The sequence below is a fragment of the Panthera uncia genome, assembly GCF_023721935.1.
Source record: "Panthera uncia isolate 11264 chromosome B2 unlocalized genomic scaffold, Puncia_PCG_1.0 HiC_scaffold_25, whole genome shotgun sequence".
NCBI classification, from domain to species: domain Eukaryota; kingdom Metazoa; phylum Chordata; class Mammalia; order Carnivora; family Felidae; genus Panthera; species Panthera uncia.
Window position 1 is genome coordinate 4,564,718 of NW_026057581.1, and position 21,682 is coordinate 4,586,399.

Consider the following 21,682-nt stretch of genomic DNA (forward strand, 5'->3'; position numbering starts at 1 on the left):
ACGCCCATCGCCCTCGGAGGGCGGAGCGCGTTTCCCGCCGGGCGGGTGACGCGAGTGCGCCGGGGCGGCAGGCGCCTGCGCGGTGCCGGGCGTCGGCCCGCGGCGAACGGATGGAGGGGCCGAGCGGCTCGGAGGTCACGCTGGAGGCGGACCGGGAAGAGGGCGAGCCCGAGGCGAAGAAGCGGCGGCTTCTCTGTGTGGAGTTTGCCTCGGTCGCGACGTGCGACTCCGCCGTGGCTCAGTGCTACCTGGCCGAGAACGACTGGGAGATGGAAGTAGGCTTCGCTCCTCTCTCCCCCCTCTGTATCTCGGCCCGGGAAGCGCCCGGGTCCCACCGCTGTGTCTGTTTTTCAGAGAGCGCTGAACTCGTACTTCGAGCCGCCAGTGGAGAACAGCGCCTTGGAAAGCCGCCCTGAGACCCCGGCAGGGCCCGGGTCCTGGTGAGTGAGCGCCGGGCGGGTCCCTCCGAGGCGGTGGGCGGGCGCTCCGGGGGAGCTCGAGCACCTGCCTGCGGGCGGAGATGCGCCCCGGCGGCGCCCGGGTCCTGGTGAGTGTGCGCGGGGCTGGCTGGTCTCTCGGAGGGGCTCGTGCAGGTGGTTGGGGTGCAGATGGCGCCCCCGCCGCGGGGCGAACGCGTCTCCCCGACGTAGTGTAGTCCGGGAAGGAAAACTTCGAAGCGTCCTTTTTGACTCGAGATCTAGGAACTACGTGAGAGGTTCGAAATAAATGAATGAGGCAAAATCCTCTGTTGAAGAACGGTAACTTGGAAGTCTCCTGGCTTCGGGTGCGGTTTACCTACGTAGTTTTTTTTAATGCACACCCGCCTTGTAATTCCACTGCTTGCCTCCCCAATTCCAGCCCTGCTGCCCTTTGCGTCCAGATGCCTTACGCATCCCTCCAGGTTGACCGCTGCCCATCCTTCCAGTTTTGTCTCCTCTCACCCTCTCTTTCTGACCCCACAAAAACTTAACAGGCATATCAGACTTTGGTTTTCTCCAGCGGGCCGTTTTCTCTTTTCAACCTTTGTAAAGATATTTATGACCTCTGCCCTGAACCTTTTCTTGGACTCTTTTCATGCTAAGTAGTATTTACCGTAAGGCCCGTCTTAGACATGACTTACCTCCAAGAAACCTTTCCTCTTAGGTAATCTTACAGCATCCTGCAGGATCCCGGTCATAGTAACTAAGTTCACATTCTAATTGCTACTTAATATTTTATATCTCCCACTAGGCTACCCATTTGGTGAAGCCCATATCTGTTTTATACGTTGTTAATCTCCCAAGTCTATTACAATATTTGGCATGTAATAAGCTCTCCATAAACATGTATAAAGTTCTCCTCGGTATGTGAGCAGCTGGTAGAGTTAGCTTCATAGTGAAGACAAGTTTCTCCCGATAATCTTTTCGGCTGCACCAGTTTCCAGATGTGATAATTTCATTAGGCTCCTCTATCTGCCTAGCTTCTTACTGGGGGAATTGTCCACCCATCCACAGTGACAGAGCTGTGCCTCCCGTGTTGTAGTATTCACCTAGCCCAAGCTGGCCAGCCAGATCTTCTCTCCTGGGATTTCAAGATTAGGATAAAGAGAGTTCAGTCTAAATCTTCCTGTGGAGCTGGAACCATAACGTGCTAACTTCGAACTTGTGCGGGAAAGAGGAGAAGGCTGGTTTGCAAGAGGCAGAATGAGGCTGAGGAAAGTTGAGTCAGATGGAGAGACAGCTGCATTCCAGAACCTGGCTCTGTGGCATGTTTCTGTTTCCTTCTAAATTCCTCTAGTTTGCTCAAACCAGTCTGAGTTAATTTATGCCATTTAGAATCTAGACTGTAACCAATAAAGAAATTGGAACAGAGGCACTTGATCTCAGGGTGGTGAGTTCAAGCCCCATGCTGGGAGAGAAAAAGGGGGGGGGGGGGCGGAGAAAGGGAGAAAGAAAACCCCTAGCAGGATCCCTGTGGTCAGTACACAGCCGCCTGTGGGGCTTGAACTCACAAACCATGAGCTCATGACCTGAGTCAAAATCAAGAGTTCGACACTTAACTCTGCCACCCCGGCACCCCTAGAGCACACAGTTCTTGATCTTGTGGTTGTAAGTTCAAGCCCCCATGTTGGGTGTAGAGATTACTTAAAAATAAAATCTTAGGGGCTCCTGGGTGGCTGAGTTGGTTAAGTGTCAGACTCTAATTTCAGCTGAGGTCATGATCTCGAGGCCAGTGGGATCGAGCTCCACGTCGGGGTCTACTTGGAATTCTCTCTCTGCTCCTCCCCTGCATGTGCACTTTCTCTCTCTCTCAAAAATAAATACTAAAAATAAATAAATAAAATAAATAAACATTAAAAAAATAAAATAAAATATTGAAAGCAGAACAGAGGAAGTGGATTCCCTAAAATAGTCCCTCAAAAATGTGAAATCCAGCTGAGTAATGGTGGAACGGAAGGGCATTTGGAGTCCCTCTCAGAATTATAAATTGGCATTTTGGTAGCACAATTGGCAAAATTTGAATAGGTCTTAAAATTATACAATAATGTCGTATCAATGATAATTTTCTGACGTTTAGTAATGCTTGGGTATATATGTAAGCCTGTCCTTGTTTCTGGGAAATACATACAAAAGTATTGATGCAAACATTTCACAATAAAAAGCAAAGCAAGTAAACGTTAAGTAAGTGAATGGTAACGTTTGTGTGGGTGAATGGTGAAAAGAGTTCTTTTTACCCTTTCTAATGTTTTACTGAAAGTCTGAAATTATTTAAAAATGTGTTAAAGTAATGTTAACTTGATTTATTGTGGTTACTTTACAGTGGTTACAAATACTGAATCATTATGTTGTGCAACAATTAACATCATGTTATATGTCAATTATATCTCACTAAAAAGTTTTAATTAAGAAGTTAAAATATTGGCATTAAATTTATTGAAGTTATAAATATGAAAGCCTATTTCTGAAATTTATGTGTGGCATGTAACTGCTTAGCAATCAACTTTTAATAATGGTTTGTGCCTCCACTCAAATATCTGGGCCTTGGTGGAGGTGGTGTGAAATGGTTTCTCAGGACTGTGGACTGGAGCTTATATGTTTGGCCTCTCCAGCATGTAGTCTCAGACTTCTCATGTGGTATCTCGCGAGAGAGCGTTCTAAAAGGCTCGAGTGAAAGCTGCAAAGTTTCTTATGACCAAGGCTCTGAAGTCCCAGGACATCCTTTCCACCCTATTCTGTTGGTCAAGCAAATCACTAAGGCAAAGATTCAGGGAGAGAGCTGTTGGACCTCCCCGTTCAATGAGGGGGTAACAACATATTTGCAGCTGTTATTCACAAAGAGATCTTACTTCATAGGTTTCCTCTGTGTCATTTACGATGTAAAATAAACCCGCATTTGGAAATCTTATATTGCTCAGTCTGACTTCAGGTCATAGTTTAAAAAATCATTTTAGGAGTGCCTGACTGGCTCAGTCAGTTAAGCATCTGACTTCAGCTCAGGTCATGATCTCGCCATCCATGAGTTTGAGCCCCGCGTCGGGCTCTGTGCTGACAGCTCAGAGCCTGGAGCCTGTTTTGGATTCTGGGTCTCCCTCTGTCTTTGCCCCTCCCCTGCTCACGCTCTGTCTCTTGCTCTCTCAAAAATAAATAAACATTAAAAAAAATTTTTTTTAAGTCATTTTGGTGACATTGAGGGATATTGAGTTGGTTATAATTATGTAAGTGAACAATATTTAGATAACAATAAGAATCTTTTTTCCGCAGTTGTATGGCTTCTTCTCTTATATAGGCAGATACTTTTAGGGCTCTTAAAATTTATTTATCTGTAAAATGAGGGCTACAAATAGTTAGAAAATAATTTCAAATTAATCAGTTTATAGAGATGATTTGCAAAGTTGTGTTTCATTGTGATCTTGCCAGTGTTGATCTAACAAATGAAGAAACAACAGATTCCATTAGCTCTAAAACCAGCACATCTGAAGGTATTCAGCAAGAGGATGGCAGCACGTTCTCTTTCATTACCTGGAATGTTGATGGATTAGATCTAAACAATCTGCAAGAGAGGGCTCGAGGAGTGTGTTCCTATTTAACTTTGTAAGTATTATTACTTAGATTTAATGGTAGCATGATCATGTGTTTTACCGTCTACAAAAAGGGTAAAGGTCAAGGTTGTGGGCGTTGGCATCAGATCTGAGTTCAAAACCCAACTCTCCGAAGACACGTGTGAAAGAGTGGAGAGTGATTGCCTCTCAGTGTGGGTGGCAGGGGAGGGAACGCTGATTTTTGTTAGCAGCCTTCTAGTACTGTTTTCCTTTCTAAACCTGTATGTAATTATTGCTGTGAAAATAAAATTACCAAGGTGAACTGTATCTGCTACACACTGGCTCTGTGACCTTACATAATCACTTGTGAGCTGCTGAACTTCTCTGCAGTTCAGTTTCCTTCATCGTGGATAATAACTGGTGAGGATTAATAACTTTTAAAGCATCTCATGGGCCATTATTAGGCTCTCAGTACACTGATTTCTGTTATCTATGATTCCACTTCTTTTCAATTTAAAGTGTTATGTATGTTTTTCTTTTTTAATTTGATGTTTACAGTGTTTATTAAATGGCACAGATCTTTCTGATTTTATAGTTCTCAAAGGTCAGTGTAAAGATTGAATATTAGATCTCCTAGGGGGCAGGATATTTTGCTAATCTAAGCGGCAGCACATGAAATAGTTTACCTGGTATTTATCATAAATTGCTGTTTTGAATTAGGTATAGCCCGGATGTGATATTTCTCCAGGAAGTCATCCCCCCGTATTGTAGCTACCTAAAGAAGAAAGCAAGTAGTTATGAGATTGTTACAGGTAACACTTTTCGTCTTACTATCTTTGTCTCTGGAAAACAGTCAGTGAAAGAGGTAAATCAAAAGTTAGCCCATAGGAGCACACACAGGAAAAAGCAAAAGTAAGTTTGAGAAAAGTAAGCCAGATGCAGGGTACTAGGAAAACTGTAGGAGGATATGTTATACATCTTAATATATGTGAAAAGTGGTGGTTGAAATGGATGGTTTTTCAGGAAAATACAAATTGCAAAAATGTGAGACCTTGAGTCGTTTTTTGGTAAAATAAATTTATTAAATTGAAGTGTGATACTTGCTTTTTCAAAAACTCTATTCCTTTTAATTGATTTGGGGTTTTTTCCTAGTTTTGCCCTGAATAGTTTTTTGATTTTCCATCTATTTTGTTCTTAATGAGTACATTTAATATACCAGACCGGCTACATTCCATGATATTTGGCTAAATCTTGTGTTTTCTTTGACTTTCGTTTTTACATAGTATGTAATTGTAATTTTGATTTATTACTAAATTCACAATTGCTAAGCAGAGGGTTCTCTCTCAGTCTCTGTGTTTGTCTTTCTCTCTGTCTTCGTGGGACAACTTTCCTGCATTCTCTTCGGGATTCTTTTTGACTTTCTTCTGTTTTGGATTTCTGGTTTTCTGAATCCCATGCTTTCCTCCTTCTTGGTTTTCTTCCTCGTTTTATTAGTCTGTTTTTGATTTATTGTGAACACGTGGTAGGAACTTTCAAACTGGAGGATTGTGACATTCAGTTCTGATCAATTCTTTTCCTCTTCCTCTTCTTCCCTTCCTCCTTCTCTGTCCCTTTTTCTCTTCCCTCTCCCCCTCCCTTTCCCCTACCAGCTTGCCCCCTTGCTTGCCAGGTTTCTAGTCCATGTGGCTGTTGTTGACCTTCTCCCTCCTTTTCTTCCTCCCTTCTCTCCCTTTCCACTTTTCCTGGTTTTTCTCTGTTTAGATAAACCACTTCTCGCTTCTTCAGCTACTTTGTTTTCTGAAAAACAGTTGGAAGCTTTTATTCACTGCCCCTCTACTTCACTTCTCTTCTCACAACTTTATACCTTTCTAAATTTCTTATTCATTTATCATTTTTCTGGTGCTTCCAGAGTAAGAAGTAAATGCATGTCAGTTTGCCTCAGTGTAAGTTTCATCTACTTTTTCAGAAATTGCTCAATTTTTTATTTGATATTGGCATCATTAACTATTTTTAAAATTTCTTTTTAATGTTTATTTAATTTTGAGAGAGAGAGAGAGAGAGAGAGCAAGCACTCGTGCAAGGAGGGGAGGGGCCGAGAGAGAGGGAGACCCAGAATCCGAAGCAGGCTCCAGGGTCTGAGCTGTCAGCACAGAGCCCGGCGTGGGGCTTGAACTCATGAACCACAAGATCATGACCTGAGCTAAAGTCGGAGGCTTAACCAACTGAGCCACCCAGGTGCCCCCAGCATCGTTGACTATTTTGGGCACTTATGTGAATTCATTTTTATTTTTATATTTCTTCCATACATCAAGCTACATTTTGGGAAGGGGCAGGTAAGCATAGGGACTCGATTGGCCATCTTCAGCTGTGTTGAAATAATCGTTTACTTTGAAGATTCATACCCATTTAAATATCTGTACTTACTTGTTATAAAATCTTCAGCAGGAGAACTTGGGATAAACTTGGGATATTCTTGACTTCTCAGCCTAAATTCTTTTCCACAAACATTTGAAGGTCATGAAGAAGGATATTTCACAGCTATAATGTTGAAGAAATCGAGAGTGAAATTTAAAAGCCAAGAGATTATCCCTTTTCCAAATACAAAAATGATGAGAAACCTTTTGTGTGTGTATGTAAGTAATTTTTAAAAGTTGACTTTTTTTTTTTTTTTAATGAGTGGTTTCTTACAGTTCCACTGTGGTATCTTTTTTAAAAAAAAAATAATCTGTCTTTATAGAAAATTTTCTTTTCTAAATTCTTTTAAATAGTCTTAAAGAACACTGTAAACTAAGTTTTTACATAAATTACAAATACAAATTTGTGAATATAAAACCCTGATCCATTGGATGTTTTCCAAAGAATATTTAAGAATTTAGGGCTGCTTGTCTGGGTAGAGCCAGGTAGAGCACGCAACTCTTGATCTCGGGGTTATAAGTTCGAGCCCCGTGTTAGGCGGGGAGCCTATGTTAAAAAAAAAAAAGAAAGAAAAATGGAATAAACATAGTATAAAAATTTTAAAAAAAGAATTTACTAACATTCCACATTTGCTTCCTAAAGTGGTTCTTTTTTTTCCTAAATGCATTCTACATGATAGTGTACCGTACTCTGTAAGCCTTATAAGAATGAATCCAAAGATCTTGCTCTTGTAGCATTTATAGATTAGCAAGAGAGAGATTGTGTTGTATAGTAACTAAAATAAAGGAAAAGCATAAATGCCACTGGAGGAAATATAATGCTGACCATGGGAGTTTAGAGATAACCTTAAGCTAGATGGTTTTTTGTTTTTTCATTGAGATATAATTGACGCAACAGTATACACTTCCAGGTGTACGACATAACGATTCGATATTTGTATATGTTGTAAAATAATCACCACAGTAAATCCAGCTAACAGCTGTCCCCATATATAGTGACAAAATTTTTGTGTGTGTGTGATGAGATCAGCTAGGCTGTTCAGTGAAAGTTTCATGAAGGAAGTTGTATTTGAATTGGGCCCTGAAAAATATGCCAGAGGTAGGCGTTAAGAACAGTCCAGGTGGCAGAACCACCGTGAGCAAACTTTTGCAAATTGCACATTGCAGGATGTGTGTGCGTACATAGGTCTATGTGAGAAAGAACATACAGGAGCGAAGATGAGCCTTGTATTCAGTTGGACGTAGATCTATATGAGAAAGAACATACAAGAGTATAAATAAGCATTGTATTCAGTTGGGTGTAGACGGCATGAAAAGGGGTCGTGTGACAAGAGATTGGTAAAGTAGGTTGGATCCAGATTACAGAAGGTCACGAATACCCAGTATGAAAGAATTTGGACTTGATTCTGCGGGCACTTAGTTTGAATAATGACAGATCCTGCATTGTCGGTATCTAAGTAGTAAATGATTTTCATTCATTCATTTAACTGATCTTTTTCGAGTGCCTATGTGCCAGGCTGTTGATAATAGCAGAAAATAAAAGAACCATCTTTGCTTTCAGATGACTCATGACTTTGTAGGAGAGAAATCACTGTGCTGTAATTCAGCCTAGGGAACTTTAAAAACAGTCTTTCGAGTATGCTATAGGAGTATAGAGGAGGGAGCCACTGTCTGGGGATGCTGAGGAAGGATCACAGGGGAGGTGACATTTGAGGTAGGTCTAGAAGTACTAGTGGCTGTTTGCTAAGTAGTCTTCTTTGGGAGCAGGATTAGCACTTTATACCTTGACCTAGAAAGATGAGCACAGTGCTGATTATATAGTTTTGCTTTAGCAAATACATACTAATGAGCCGAGTACTTGGCTGATTCTGTTATCAAATTTCTGCATTAGTGGTTGGTGAGTAATTTTAACAACTATATTTATCCTGTTGCAGGCAAGTGTGTCGGGAAACGAACTTTGCCTTATGACTTCTCACTTGGAGAGCACCAGAGGGCATGCTAAGGAGCGAATGAATCAGTTAAAAATGGTTTTAAAGAAAATGCAAGAGGTTCCAGCGTCAGCTACAGTTATATTTGCAGGAGATACAAATTTAAGGGATCACGAAGTGAGTGACAAAGTATGTTCCGTGCTTCTGGGCGCTACTGCTGTGGAGACTAATTTGGGTTTCTTCTGACCAAAGCTGTTAAAATGTGTAAGCGGTCTTGTAGATGCAATTCAGTAAATATTCACTTAGCCTGTGCTGTGAGCCTAGCGTTGCAGAAGCAGGAGGAGCCCTTAGATTATTGGGAAAAACACAAATACTGCACTTGAAACAGACAACACAAAGCAATACATGTTGATTAAAAAGAGGGGTATAGAGAAAATAATAAATCAAAGTTTAGAAAAGATCCAGTTTATCTGCTGTGTCTCTAGCTGCAAGATGAGAAGAACAGAAAGATTTGACCATCACAGTTGTCCCTACTTCTCTTCCGGTTTTCTTTTTTCAACTTTTTTTTTTTTTTTTTTACTCCCTTTTCCTGGTGCGACCGTGTCTAGGTCTGAAACGCTGTCCTTTCCTTTAGTTCAGTTGAGACACATTGGGATTTTTCAGGGCCTCTGTAGACTTAGATCATATTAAATGGTAAGCCGGACTTGCCTTTTCCCCCAACTCTGGCTGAACGCACATCCGATTAGAAGTGTTCATTTCACTGCTGAATGCTCCAGGAGTGGAGGAAGTGAAACGAGCAATGAAACCATGTCAGGACTTACTTCCAAAGTGAGGGCAATACCCTAAATAAAGAAGGTGGTGCTCTACTTCTCTTTGTGATTTTGTGTCCTTGGACACAGATTATTAAAGAAAATCAGATGGTCTATTGGACTATTTGCAAATCAGTGACTTCATGGTAGCTGTTTTGTGATACCTGGTTGATCGGGTTAAAAGAAAAATCCTGCTTTTCAACAAGTGTTGGGAAAACTGGAAATCCACATGCAAAAAAACCACTTGGATCCTTACTTTATACCCTATACAAAATGTGTTCAAAATGGATCAGTGACCTACAAGAGCTAAAACTGTAAAACCTTTAGAAGAAAACAAAGGGGAAAAGCCTTGTGATACTGGATTTGGCAACGACCTCTTGGATGTGACACCAAAAGCATAGACAACAAAAAAAAGAGGGCCTTCATCAAAATTAAAAACTTTTCTGCATCAAAGGACACACAGATTGAAAAGGCAGCCCATGGAATGGGAAAAATGTTTTGCAAATCATGTGTCCGACAAGTGAGTAATATCAACATAATTAATATTGATATTATATAAAGAATTTCTGCAATAAAGAAACAACCTGGGTTAAAAATGAGCAAAAGACCTAAATAGACATTTTTTCAAAGAAAACCTACAAATGGCCAGTGAGCACAAGAGAAGATGCTCAGCGTCACTGATCATTGGAGAAATGTGAATCAAAGCCATCACGAGGTGTTACTTGACGTCTGCTGACATGAGTATTATCAGAAAACCAGAGAATAACATATTGGTGAGGGTTTGGATTGGAACCCTTGCGATGGGGATAAAATGGTAGAGCTGCCATGGAAAGTGGTGTGTTGATTCTTCCAAAAATTAAAACCCTTTCCATGTGGTCCAACAATCCCATTTCTGCGTATGTACCCAAACAAGTAAAAGCAGGGTCTCGAAGGGGTATTTGTACACCTGTGTTGATAGTAGCATTACTTTTTTTTTTTTTTAAGTTTATTTATTTTGAGAGAGCAAGCACGAGCTGGGAAGGGGCAGAGAGAGGGAGAGAAAATCCCAAGCAGGCTCCGTGCTGTCAGCGCAGTGCCTGACATGGGGCTGGAACTCACGAAGCATGAGATCATGACGTGAGCTGAAATCAAGTCAGCTGTCTAACCAGCTGAGCCACCCAGGCACCCCTATCGCAGCATCATTCACTGTAGCTAGCACCTAAGCGACCATTGACAGATGAGTGGGAAAACAAAATGTACGTGCCTACAGCAGAACATCGTTAAGCCATAAAAGGGAAGGAGACACACATGCTGTGGGATGGATGAGTCCTGGACATTATGCTAGGTGAAGTAAGCCGGTTACAAAGAGGACACGTTTTATGTTTTCTCCTATGAATTTCCTAAAGTAGTCAAATTCATACAGAAAGTAGGGTGGTGGTTGCCAGGGACTGGGGGAGGATGGAATGGGTAGCTAGGATTTAATGGGTATGGAGTTTCAGTTTGGGAAAATGAAAAGGTTCTGGAGCTGGATGGTGGTGATGGTTGCACAATTATGGCGATGTACTTAGTGCCATGGAACTGTACACATTAAAATGGGAAATTGTACGTATGCAGGCCTACCTCGGAGGTGCAGGTTCAGATCCAGACCCCCACATTAAGCTGGATATCGTAACAAAGCAAGTCAAATGAATTTTAGTTTCCCACTGTGTGTACAAAAATTATGTTTATACTGTAGTCTATTTATTAAAAAGAAATGTACTTGTTAAAAAGGTATGTACATTCAAAAGCAATGTACATACCTTAATTAAAATTATTTTATTGGTAAAAGATGCTAACCATCACCTGAATTTTCAACCAGTCATAATCTTTGTGCTGGTGGAGGGGCTTGCTCTGATGTCGGTGGCTGCTGGCTGATCAGGGTGGTGGTTGCTTAAGGTTGGGATGGCTGTAGTTATTTCTTCAAATGAGACAATGAAGTTTGCTGCCTTGACGGGCTCTTCCGTTCACAATTTCTCTGTACCATTGCTCTGCCTTTTGATAGCATTTTACCCACAATTGACCTTTCAAAATTGGAGTCATTTCTGTTAAAGCTGGCCACTGCTTTATCAACTAAATTTACATAATATTCTGAGTACTTGGTTGTCATCTCAACAGTTTTCACCGCGAGTAGATTCCATCTCAAGAAACCACTTTGCTCCTCCGTAAGAAGCACCTCCTCATCCGTTAAAGTTTGGTCCTGAGACTGCAGCAATATCATCCCTTATTCAGGCTCCACTCTAACTCTAGTTCTGCTGTTTCCACCACATCTGCCTTAATTTCTCCACAGAAGTCTTGAAAACCTCAACTCCGAGTCACCCGTGAGGGTTGGAATCAACTGTTCCAAAGTCCTTCCTGTTCATGTTGACATTTTGACTTTTTCCCATGAATCCTAGGAAAATCTTCCAGAAAGTTTTCAATTGATTTTGCCCAGATCATCAGAAGAAGCACTGTATATGGCTGCTATAGTCTTATGAAACATACTTCTTAAATAATAAGACAAAAGTGGAAATGACTCCTTAACCTGTGGGTTGCAGAATGGATGTTGTGTCAGCAGGCGTGAAAACATTTATCTTCCTGTCAATCTCCACCAGCTCTTGGGTGACCAGGTGCATTGTCAATGAGCAGTAACATTTTGAAAGGATTTTTTTCCTGAGCAGTAGGTTTCAGCAATGAGTAAACCATGTTGTAAACAGATGTGCTGTCATCCAGGCTTTGTTCCATTTGTAGGACACAGGAAGAGTAGATTTAGCCTCATCCTTTTTTTATTAAGTTTTTAATTCCAGTATAGTGAACATACGGTGTTATAGAGTGTCAGGTGTACATTATAGCGTCTCAACAATTTCATACAGATTCGGCATAATTCTTAAGGGCCCTAGGATTTTTGGAATGATAAATAAGCATTGACTTCAACTTCAAGTCAGCCGCTGCATTGGCCCCCAACAAGAAAGTCAGCCTGTCCTTTGAAGCTCTGAAGCCAGGCCCTGACTTCTCTCTAGCTGTAGAAGTCTTAGATGGCATCTTCCAGTAGAAGGCTGTTTTGTCTATGTTGAAGATCTGTTGTTTATCGTAGCCACCTTCATTAATTCTCCTAGCTGGATCTTCTGGAGAACTCGCTGCGGCTTCTGCCTCGGCACTTGCTGCCTCCCCTGGCACTTTTATGGATACCGTGTCTTTCCTTAACCTTTACGAGCCAACCTCTGCTAGCTTTAAACTTTTGCAGCTTCCTTCCCTCACTCGGCCTTCATGGAATTGAGAGTCAGGGCCTTGCTCTGGATGAGGCTTTGGCTTAAGGGAATATCGTGACTGATCTATCCAGACCACTCCAGCTTTCTCCACGTCAGCAATAAGGCTGTTTTACTTGTTATTCCTGTGTTATCTGGAGTAGGGCTTTTAACTTCTTCCAAGCACTTTTCCCCTGTATTCGCAATTTGGCTAAGGGGCCTAGTATTTGGTCTGTCTCAGCTTTACATATGCCTTCCTCGCTGAGCTTAATCATTTCTAGCTTCTGATTTACAGTGAGAGACAAATGACTCTTCTTTTCACTTGGACACTTAGCGGCCATTGTAGGTTGATCAAACAGCCTCATTTCAGTATTGTGGCTCAGGGGAAAGGGAGACCTGAGGGGAGAGAAGAGGTTATGTGGAGCAGGGAGAACACACACAACAAATACTAAGTTCACCGTCTTCTATGGGCACGGTTCGTGGCATCCCCAAACAATTAACGGTAACAGCAAAGATCCCGATCACACATCACCGTAGCCGGTGTATAATAACAAAGTTTGAAATGTAAAGATCACCAAACCTGACACGGAGACGCACTGTAAGCAGATGCTGTTGGGAAAATGGCGCCGATAGACTCGGTGCCGGCGAAGTGGCCACACACGCCTGCTGTTTGTAAAACAGTATCTGTGAAGCGCGGTAAGGTGGAGTGCGGTAAGAGGAAGTATGCGTGTTCTTTTATTTACCACGATGCAAAATCTTTAAATCCTGGAGTGAATAGAAGGAAGAATTGATAGTAAATTTCAAATGACACTGTGAAGGCAGCTCACATTATTGGATCATATAAATGGGATATGTCTAAATTTATACACTAGAGTAACAGTTTTGCCTACTTTTTACTTGTGTTCATTTTTAAAAAAATAAATAGCAATAACCGAGGCTATGGGCTTGCAACCTTCTAAGTTTTGTCTGATATCCAAAGTTAGGAGTCTATTTATGACAGAAGAGAAGGGGCAAATTTCAGATCTCTCAGGCTATCTTGATTATTTTTATATTACCTACTTATTACTGTACAGCAAAATATTTTTTAGAATATATTTAATTATAATATCTAGTCTTGCATTGCATTAATTTATGACATTCTGATTTGAAATGTTGGTCTTAGACATAGAAAAAAACCTTTTTAATTTAGGAGAAGAAGGACTGAATCTTAAAGAATTGTCTTTTTCTTTTCAGGTTACCAAATGTGGTGGTTTACCCGGCAACATTTTGGATGTCTGGGAGTTTTTGGGCAAACCTAAGCATTGCCAGTATACGTGGGACACACAGATGAACTCTAATCTTGGAATATCTGCAACTTGCAAGCTTCGTTTTGATCGAATATTTTTCAGAACAGCAGCAGAAAGTGGTCATATTGTTCCCCAAAGTTTGGACCTCCTTGGGTTGGAAAAACTGGATTGTGGCAGATTTCCTAGTGATCACTGGGGTCTTCTGTGCAACTTAGATGTGATACTGTGAACTGCCTTTCAAATAAGAGTTTTGCGTCTTATGAGTAATTTCATTCTGGGTTTTTCCAAATGTAATTTTATCTGTCTGGAAAGGTAGGCTTAATAGGGAGGAATTAATGTACTAGATCACTGTAACAGAAGAAAACACTACTGTGATTTTATTTTGTGGACTGTGTCCTCATATTTCAGAAGTAAATATTGATGTTTATTTACATTAAAGCTTACCTGGTGTTCAGAATATGAGACTTCTTCATAAAAGGCCACCAGGACCGTTGGAGCTTTTCATAGTGCTCAGAGTTACCAGCTGGTTCTCAAGCAGGGCCACGTCTCTATCTGGGCTAGCCTTTGTAATTTGTTGATTTTTAAGAGCAGGCACCAAAGAGTTTATATTTTAAGTAAATCTTTAAAAATAAGAGGTTATTGAGTTTGGGGGATTAGATCTTTTCATTATGTTTTAGAAATTCAGATAATTGTAAATGAAAAAGCCATGATTATGTACGTTTAAGTAGATGATAGCTATCCCACCATAGACTTTGTTTTCGTCAGCTAACAGTACATATTTGCTAAGCTCTAAGTGAAACCTTAGGACTTGAAATTTCTCAACTTTTTAAAATTCATGTTTGTCAACGTCGCCATTTGTGTTGCCAACAGAGGCAAAGTTAGACCTGATAATGATTAAAGTCAGTTTTATAGCTGCATCGGATATCTTTTCTAAGAGAAAAATGAATGTGTAAAGAGAAATCGGTTTTTAGTTTTACTTATAAAATTGAATTACTTTACAGGAGAGGGATAAGGAGCACTTTTAACTGTGCTTTAAAAAAACACTTTTAATAGAAGTGTACTTTAAATAAAGAATTATACTTGTTTATAATTTTAGTATGCTTTTGTGTCCACGATGGGATTGAAGTTTTTACCTGCTTCCTATTTTTGACTCTTCCTGTTTCTGACTGCTGCTACTCACCTCTCTGAGAAAGAAAACAGCTTCTATGAAGCTTCTCCCACCAAGAACTACCAAGCACACGTTGATGTCCTCAGTATAAAAAAAGGAAAGCCAGTGGGAATGATTAGAATGAGAAGTCACAGAGCCTCATTTTCAGCAGGGGTATCAAAATTAACAACCAAACCACCTGATAAAAGACAAACTGAATTTATGCATGATATTCTCTTTGTAGTGACGATGGAAAGGAGTTTTATATGTTACTTATTTAGGCATTTAGAATGAAAATGCTAATATTGTAGCATACATTACGGAGGCAGTAGTTCATTTTTATAGGAAAAGGATGTTTGGGGCATAAAATGCGTATTCACTGGGGTTCCTATGTGGCTCAGTCAGTTAAGCATCCTACTCTTGATTTCGGCTCAGGTCATGATCTCATGGTTTGTGAAATCGAGCCCCACATCGGGTTCTGTGATGACAGTGCAGAGCCTGCTTGGGATTCTTTCTCTCTCTGCCCATCACCTACACACCCTCTCTCTCAAAATAAATAAAGAGTTATCAGATTGTTTGAAAACCTTGAAAGGAACTCCAATCCCTTTACATGACCGAGCATTCAAGTGAAATACCTTCCCATTTGCTGTTCATAGTGACAGAATCTAAGAAGTTTTATGTGATGGGAATAGGAACAATTAGGCCAATTTTAGTCAGCTTTCCCAAGAATTAAGACCCTACTAATTTACTGAAATCATTGCACTGTATGCTAACTAACTTGGGTGTAAATTAAAAAAATAAAACTATAAAAGTAAATAAAATTGCCAAGAATGGCCTGCTCATTAAGAAAAAAAAGGAAAAGATGGAGCACCTGGGTGGCTCCATTGGTTAAGCATCCGACTTTGGCTCAGGTCATGATCTCACAGTTCATGAGTTCAAGCCCCGCATCGGGCTCTGTGCTGACAGCTTGGAGCCTGGAGCCTGCTTCCTATTCTGTGACTCCCTCTCTCTCTGCCCCTCCGCGGCTCACACTCTGTCACTGTCTCTCTCAAAAATAAATAAAACGTTAAAAATTTTAAGAAAAAGAAAAAGGAACTACTAATCTGCAATACCTTGGTTTTTTTTTTTGGATTTCAAATTTTCCAGCATGGTGTATCTGAGTACCTTACTTTCCTTGGGGGAAATTCCAACTCAGAATCTTGTGTTTATTTCAGTAGGCTAAATACCATCTTTGCCACTGATGTGGAATGTACTTGAAGCTTGCTAGACCTCAGTTTCTCCCACCTTCAAAACAGGATAATTCTGCCTTTCCTGTACAGTTTGTGCTAAGACAAATGTCTCAGCCAACAGCATGTAACGAGCAAATGAAGCCAGAAAAGCTATACTAAGGATACCTAATTTTACCCTTAATAGTTCTTGTAGTCTCTGGCGTGTATACATGCAGGAGCTCAATAAATGCCCATTAAATCCCGAAGAGAAGTCAGAGACAGTGGCCTAACATTAATGTCCTAGGGAGGCAGACTTTTTCATGTAGTGCCAAAATAGATACTAAATTCATTATATATATTATAATATAATATATAATAATAATAAAATTATGTATATAAATATATATATATAACGTGCGTGTATGAATATATATATATATATATATATATATATCAAAATAGGCATTCATTGTAATGGCACGAGTTAGAAGATTAAACTCTAACATTCTGGGCTAAGCGCATGTATATTAAAGATCTCTGGGAACAAGCCTGTGGTCGAAATTGGATTTGTTGGTGCAGTGAGAGGGCACTCTGAGGGTATTGTGGAAGGCCAAGTGAGAGGACAAAGGGCAATGCCTTTTGTGAGGCTTAAGTTCCCGCTGAAGGATTCTGGGGAGGTCTTGGATTCGGAGATCGGTTCCTGTACCTTACGGTTTCAGAGGTAGACTAGGAAAAGAAAGGGGCTGACTCAAGATTGGATTCTATCATGAGTAGAGGAGAGTTTAGCAATTGGGCCCCACCAGTTAGGAGTGGGAATAGCAAAGCAAAGGGGGCCTCTGTGGTGAGAAAGTAATAGTTCTTCACAAAGGGGATTGTTATGTTGTTTTATGGCCTGAGCTTGGGAGGGGAGGGTTTTGTTTTTTTTTTTAAGTTTATTTATTTTGAGGGAAAGAGAGACCATGAGTGAGTGGGAGAGGGGCAGAGAGAGGGAGAAAGAGAATCCCAAGCAGGCTCAGGCTGTCGGCCAGCACAGAGCTGGATGTGGGGCTGGAATTAACTGAGATCCTGACCTGAGAGGAAGTCAAGAGTGGGAAGCTTAACAGACTGAGCCCCCTGGGTGCCCCTAGGAGGTGAGTTTCTTCAGGTTTTTCTGGACATCTGGGGAAGTCATCCCAATTGCATGACTTTGGGAGAAACATTATTTCCTGTGAACTTTGCTTCTGGCTTTATCTGTGTCTTCCCAGCCTCATCAATGGCAAGGTCACTTTTTTTCTCTGTGGTCCAACCTGATTTCCATTCTTGTCGCAGACTATGAGTCAAGTTCTCTCTTGTCCAGCAAGAGAGTGGATGCAGAATTGAATACAAGAGAGGCTAATGTCCGGGAGGAGACAAGAGCCCCAAACAGGGGTTTCATGTGTATTTATTGAGCTCACAAGATATTACCCACGTGATGAATGTGAAGAAAACAAGTGAACACAAGTGAATGTGGAGAAAACAATCAGACAATAATCGTTAACTTGTGTGTGTAAGAAGCAAAGGGTTTGGGGGGGCAAGTGGAGTTTGTGATCAAGGTACGTTGGCACCAGATGGAAAGTAACTTCCTGCAGGTGATCTAACAAGTTACTGGTGATCCCATTACAATATCTCGCTAGCTCACCTCAGGCAAAAACGCCCAGTGGTGGCAGTTTTCAGCCCTAAGCATTTTTCTGACCCATTTATGTAAGTGGAAACTATTTCCCCACATACTCTTTCAGTCCTGGATGGGTTTTTCTTTCAGTGTTTATTATCTTATTTAATCCCCACAGTCATTCTTTAAGAGTGCTATTATCTCCACCTTGTACATGAAGAAACTGAGGTTTGGCAGGATTATGCAACTCCTACAAGGCCTGTCCATAGCCAGTGAGAAGCCTCGTAGGGGCTTGCTCGTGGGGTCTGGGTGACTCTTTCCTGGGTACCGCGCTGTGTTTCATAGTCCTGGGAATGTGCAAGGGATGCTCACACAAGGCCCTGGCTTCCTTTTCTGCTCTATGTTACCCTACCTAGATGCGTGGGCATCTTGTAAGAAAACAGAATAAATTCAAGAGTCTTCCTCGTGAGTTTTCTGTGGTTCAGATCATCACCATCCCCTAGACGAAGTGGAGTGTAAATACTGAGGTGAATGGCACCCCATTCACTTCGAAAGCTTGGAGGTGATGGGGCCCCTCCCAGACTGGGCAAACCTCAGAAAGTAGCAGGTGCTCAGGACGTCTTGGGCCCAAAGAAACTTCCGCTGGAGGAGTGGGTCCCGTGCATGTGGGGTGACTTCCTTTCGGGGGACACATTCGCAAAGGGTCTTTAACCCAGGTAGTGCGCTCACGGATGCCTCGAACCTGCCTGGTCCCCGCATTTGGAAGGGGGGGGGTGCTCGTCCCTACACCGTTGAGGGCCATGGCGACAGAGAAGGTTGGCGAACGAAAGGAGGTGGGCACACGGGTCGCCCTCGACCCCGAAAGCCTTCTGCTGGGAGTGGGCCACCCGGGAACGCACCTTTTAGAAGGTGAGCCGGGCCCCTCCAGCTGCGCAGGGCCCGCGGCCCGCCCCTCCCCAGGGGCGCGTGCGCGCGCGCGTGTCGCCGTGGTAACCGCGCGGCGGAAAGGCGCGGAATCACGGGCGCGCGCTGCCCCGGCTGCCGCGGAAGCTGCTGCGGGCGTCGGGCGGGGGTCCCCGTCGGACCGCTGCTGCCCACCCGCGGACCCGGCTGCGCGGGGCGGGGCGCCGGAGCGGCGGCCGGGCTCGCGTGCGCGGCTGGAGGTAAGCGCGTCGCGGCCGCCTCACCCGTCCCGGGTCCTGACCGGGGTCGCTCCTCGGGCGCTCTCTCCCCGGGGAGAGAAGGCGGGAGCGGGGCTGCCGTCGGGGGGCGGGCACCGCGTGTGAGTGGGCGAGGCCGGCACTTGACGGCGGGGAGCAGGTGGGACGGCAGGGGCACCTCCCCGCTAGCCCGTCGCACCGCCTGCAGCGCGCGGACCGAGGGACGGGAAGGGGGGCGGCGAGGAGGCGGGGGGGGGGCGGGCGCCCCGAGTTGGGGAGGTGAGTGCCTTCGGGCTCTCCGGGACCGCGGGGAGAGGCGTTACCCGATTGCTGCGCGGCAGGGGTGTTTCTGGGCAGGGCGGGGTCGGGGACGTTGACCTCGCCTCCCAACCTCGCCAGTGGCATCTCTTCGCCCTGTAGAGTCGTGTCCTTTAAACTCCGTTCGGTGATATTTATGAGATAGTTGCTGTCACTTGCTAAATTCATTTTGTCTCTGGACCTTACCGTAATCTGAGGCTGAAAACCCCCGAATGGCTTTTCTCTCCTTCCCGTTGAACTCGCTCCACGGAATCAAGATATTATTATTCATCAAGAGCATAAGCCTTAGGAGAGTCAGCATTCTTTCCATCATTCTCTTACTTTTATGGAGCGAGAAAAGAATATTATATGCATACTCATGTCCATTTTTATTGCTAGTGTGTTTAATCATTTTTGTTTGTGGGTTAAATGTTAGTGTTGTAAGCAGTGCTTAAGTAGAGAAGTTAGATGATGTTTTTGATAATAAAAAAGCCCAAATTGTAGACAACCCCCTCTCTCAAAAAAACAAGAATTTTTGGGGTGCCTGGGTGGCTCAGTCGGTTAAGCGTCCGACTTCAGCTCAGGTCACGATCTCGCGGTCCGTGAGTTCGAGCACCGCGTCGGGCTCTGGGCTGATGGCTCAGAGCCTGGAGCCTGCTTCTGATTCTGTGTCTCCCTCTCTCTCTGCCCCTCTCCCGTTCATGCTCTCTCTCTGTCTCAAAAATAAATAAACATTAAAAAATTAAAAAAAAAAAAAAGAAAACAAGAATTTTTGAAGTGAACGTTCGTATTTATTGCTTTATTCCTGAAATGCATGCTCACTGTCCGAACACTCAAAATGTTTATTATAAGAAGACCACGGCCATGGACACTACTGACATTACGGCAAATATAGTATTTTATTTTGTATTTGCAATTTTACATCACTTTTCACATAAACGAGGAATGCTGGAAATAGCGATTCAGCCACCGACTGAATCATGGAGAAAGCTGAATTCCTCTGTAATTCGAAAGAGAAGGGTGAGCGTATATCAAGACTTTTTAGCACCACAGTAGTCTCATCACACCTTGCCGTATACAGTGCCAGTGCAGGGACTTAATTTTCGTTCAGAAATAAAAAATAATTCAGCCAAAATCTTATTAAAAATAGTCAAAGGGCACCTGGGTGGCTCAGTTGGTTGAGGCTCCACTGCTGGCTCAGGTCATGATCTCACAGTTGGCGAGTTCCAGCCCCACGTGGGGCTCCCTGCTTTGCCTGTCAGCCCAGAGCCTGCTTCGGGTCCTCTGTCCCCCCTCTGTCTGCTCTGCCCCCGCTGGCACTCTCCCCCAAAATAAATATATATATTTTTTAATTTTTTAATGTTTATTTATTTTTGAGAGAGAGAGAGAGAGACAGACAAAGTGTGAGTGAGGGAGGGGTAGAGAGAGAGAGAGAGGGAGACACAGAATCCGAAGCAGACTAAAGGCTCTGAGCTGTCAGCACAGAGCCAGATGCGGGGCTCGAACTCACGGACCGGATGCGGGGCTCGAACTCACGGACTGCGAGATCATGACCTGAGCCGAAGTCGGACGCTTAACCGACGAGCCACCCAGGCGCCCCTCCCCCCAAATAAATATTAAAACAAATAGTCAAAGGGAGCTTCAGTAACTTGTTAATGTGAAAGAATGGATTTGCTGTTAAATTTTCTCGACTTAATTTTTTTCTAGTCGAGCAGAGAAGAAGCATTCTCTGTAAATAAATCTGTAGAACTAGGCATCACTCTTTCTGGGGGCATTTGATGTGATTGCCAGGTCAGGTGGCCTGGTTTTGGTCACGGCTCTGCCACTTAGTGGCTGTGTCACATTTGGCAAATTCCCTAACCCCCCTAACCCTCGGGTTTTTATCTGTAAAATAGGGGTAATAATAGGACCTCTTTGGTGGAATTCCTATAAGAATTAAAGTAATACATGTGGTCACTGCCTGGCATGCAGTAACCCTTCAATAAAACTTATTAGTACTGTTAAAATAAGTTTTCCTTTCAGGAAATATTTTCTAGGTGTTCAAAATAACTTGGCACTGGGGTGCCTGGCTGGCTCAGTCGGTGAAGCATGCCACTCTGGATCTAGGGGTTTTGAGTTCGAGCCCCACGTTGGGTGTAGAGATTACTTAAAAATAAAATCTTAGGAAAAACAACTTGGCACTAAACATAGAATTATTTTGATGTGACAGAAGCTTGTTGTGATGTATAATGTCAAACCATCATAAAATTCATAATTTTTATTTGCAGCATCATTATAACAACAAAACAGCGATAATAAATATTGATGAGGGTTTTTTTGGAGAGGGGGGCAGTAGGGTTCGCGGGGTCTGGATCCGACGACCAAGAAAGAATTCTCGAAGTTATCTTTGGTGCAAAAAGGTGATTTTATTGAAGCATGGGGACAGGATCGTGGGCAGGAATTGTGGCCCTGGGACCATGAGGAGAGACTGGTTATATACTATGGGGCTTGGGGAAGTAAAGTCCGGGGGAAGTTTCCAGTGAGGTTTTCATATGGTAAAGAAGACTCCC

General features: G+C 42.8%; 1 protein-coding gene across 2 annotated transcripts; it reads left to right on the forward strand.

Moving 5' to 3' along the window:
* Nucleotides 1-18: 18 nt before the first annotated feature.
* Nucleotides 19-14,784, forward strand: TDP2 (tyrosyl-DNA phosphodiesterase 2). 2 transcript variants are annotated; one of them, XM_049654744.1, is made up of 7 exons: nt 19-275; nt 355-440; nt 3,897-4,070; nt 4,739-4,830; nt 6,533-6,651; nt 8,367-8,537; nt 13,642-14,784. In XM_049654744.1, the coding sequence occupies exons 1-7, from the start codon at nt 111-113 to the stop codon at nt 13,921-13,923; spliced, it is 1,089 nt and encodes a 362-aa protein (XP_049510701.1). In that variant the 5' UTR covers nt 19-110; the 3' UTR covers nt 13,924-14,784. The 2 variants fall into 2 exon arrangements, with proteins under 2 accessions (XP_049510701.1, XP_049510702.1); XM_049654745.1 differs by lacking the exon at nt 3,897-4,070.
* The last annotated feature ends 6,898 nt before the right edge of the window (nt 14,785-21,682 follow it).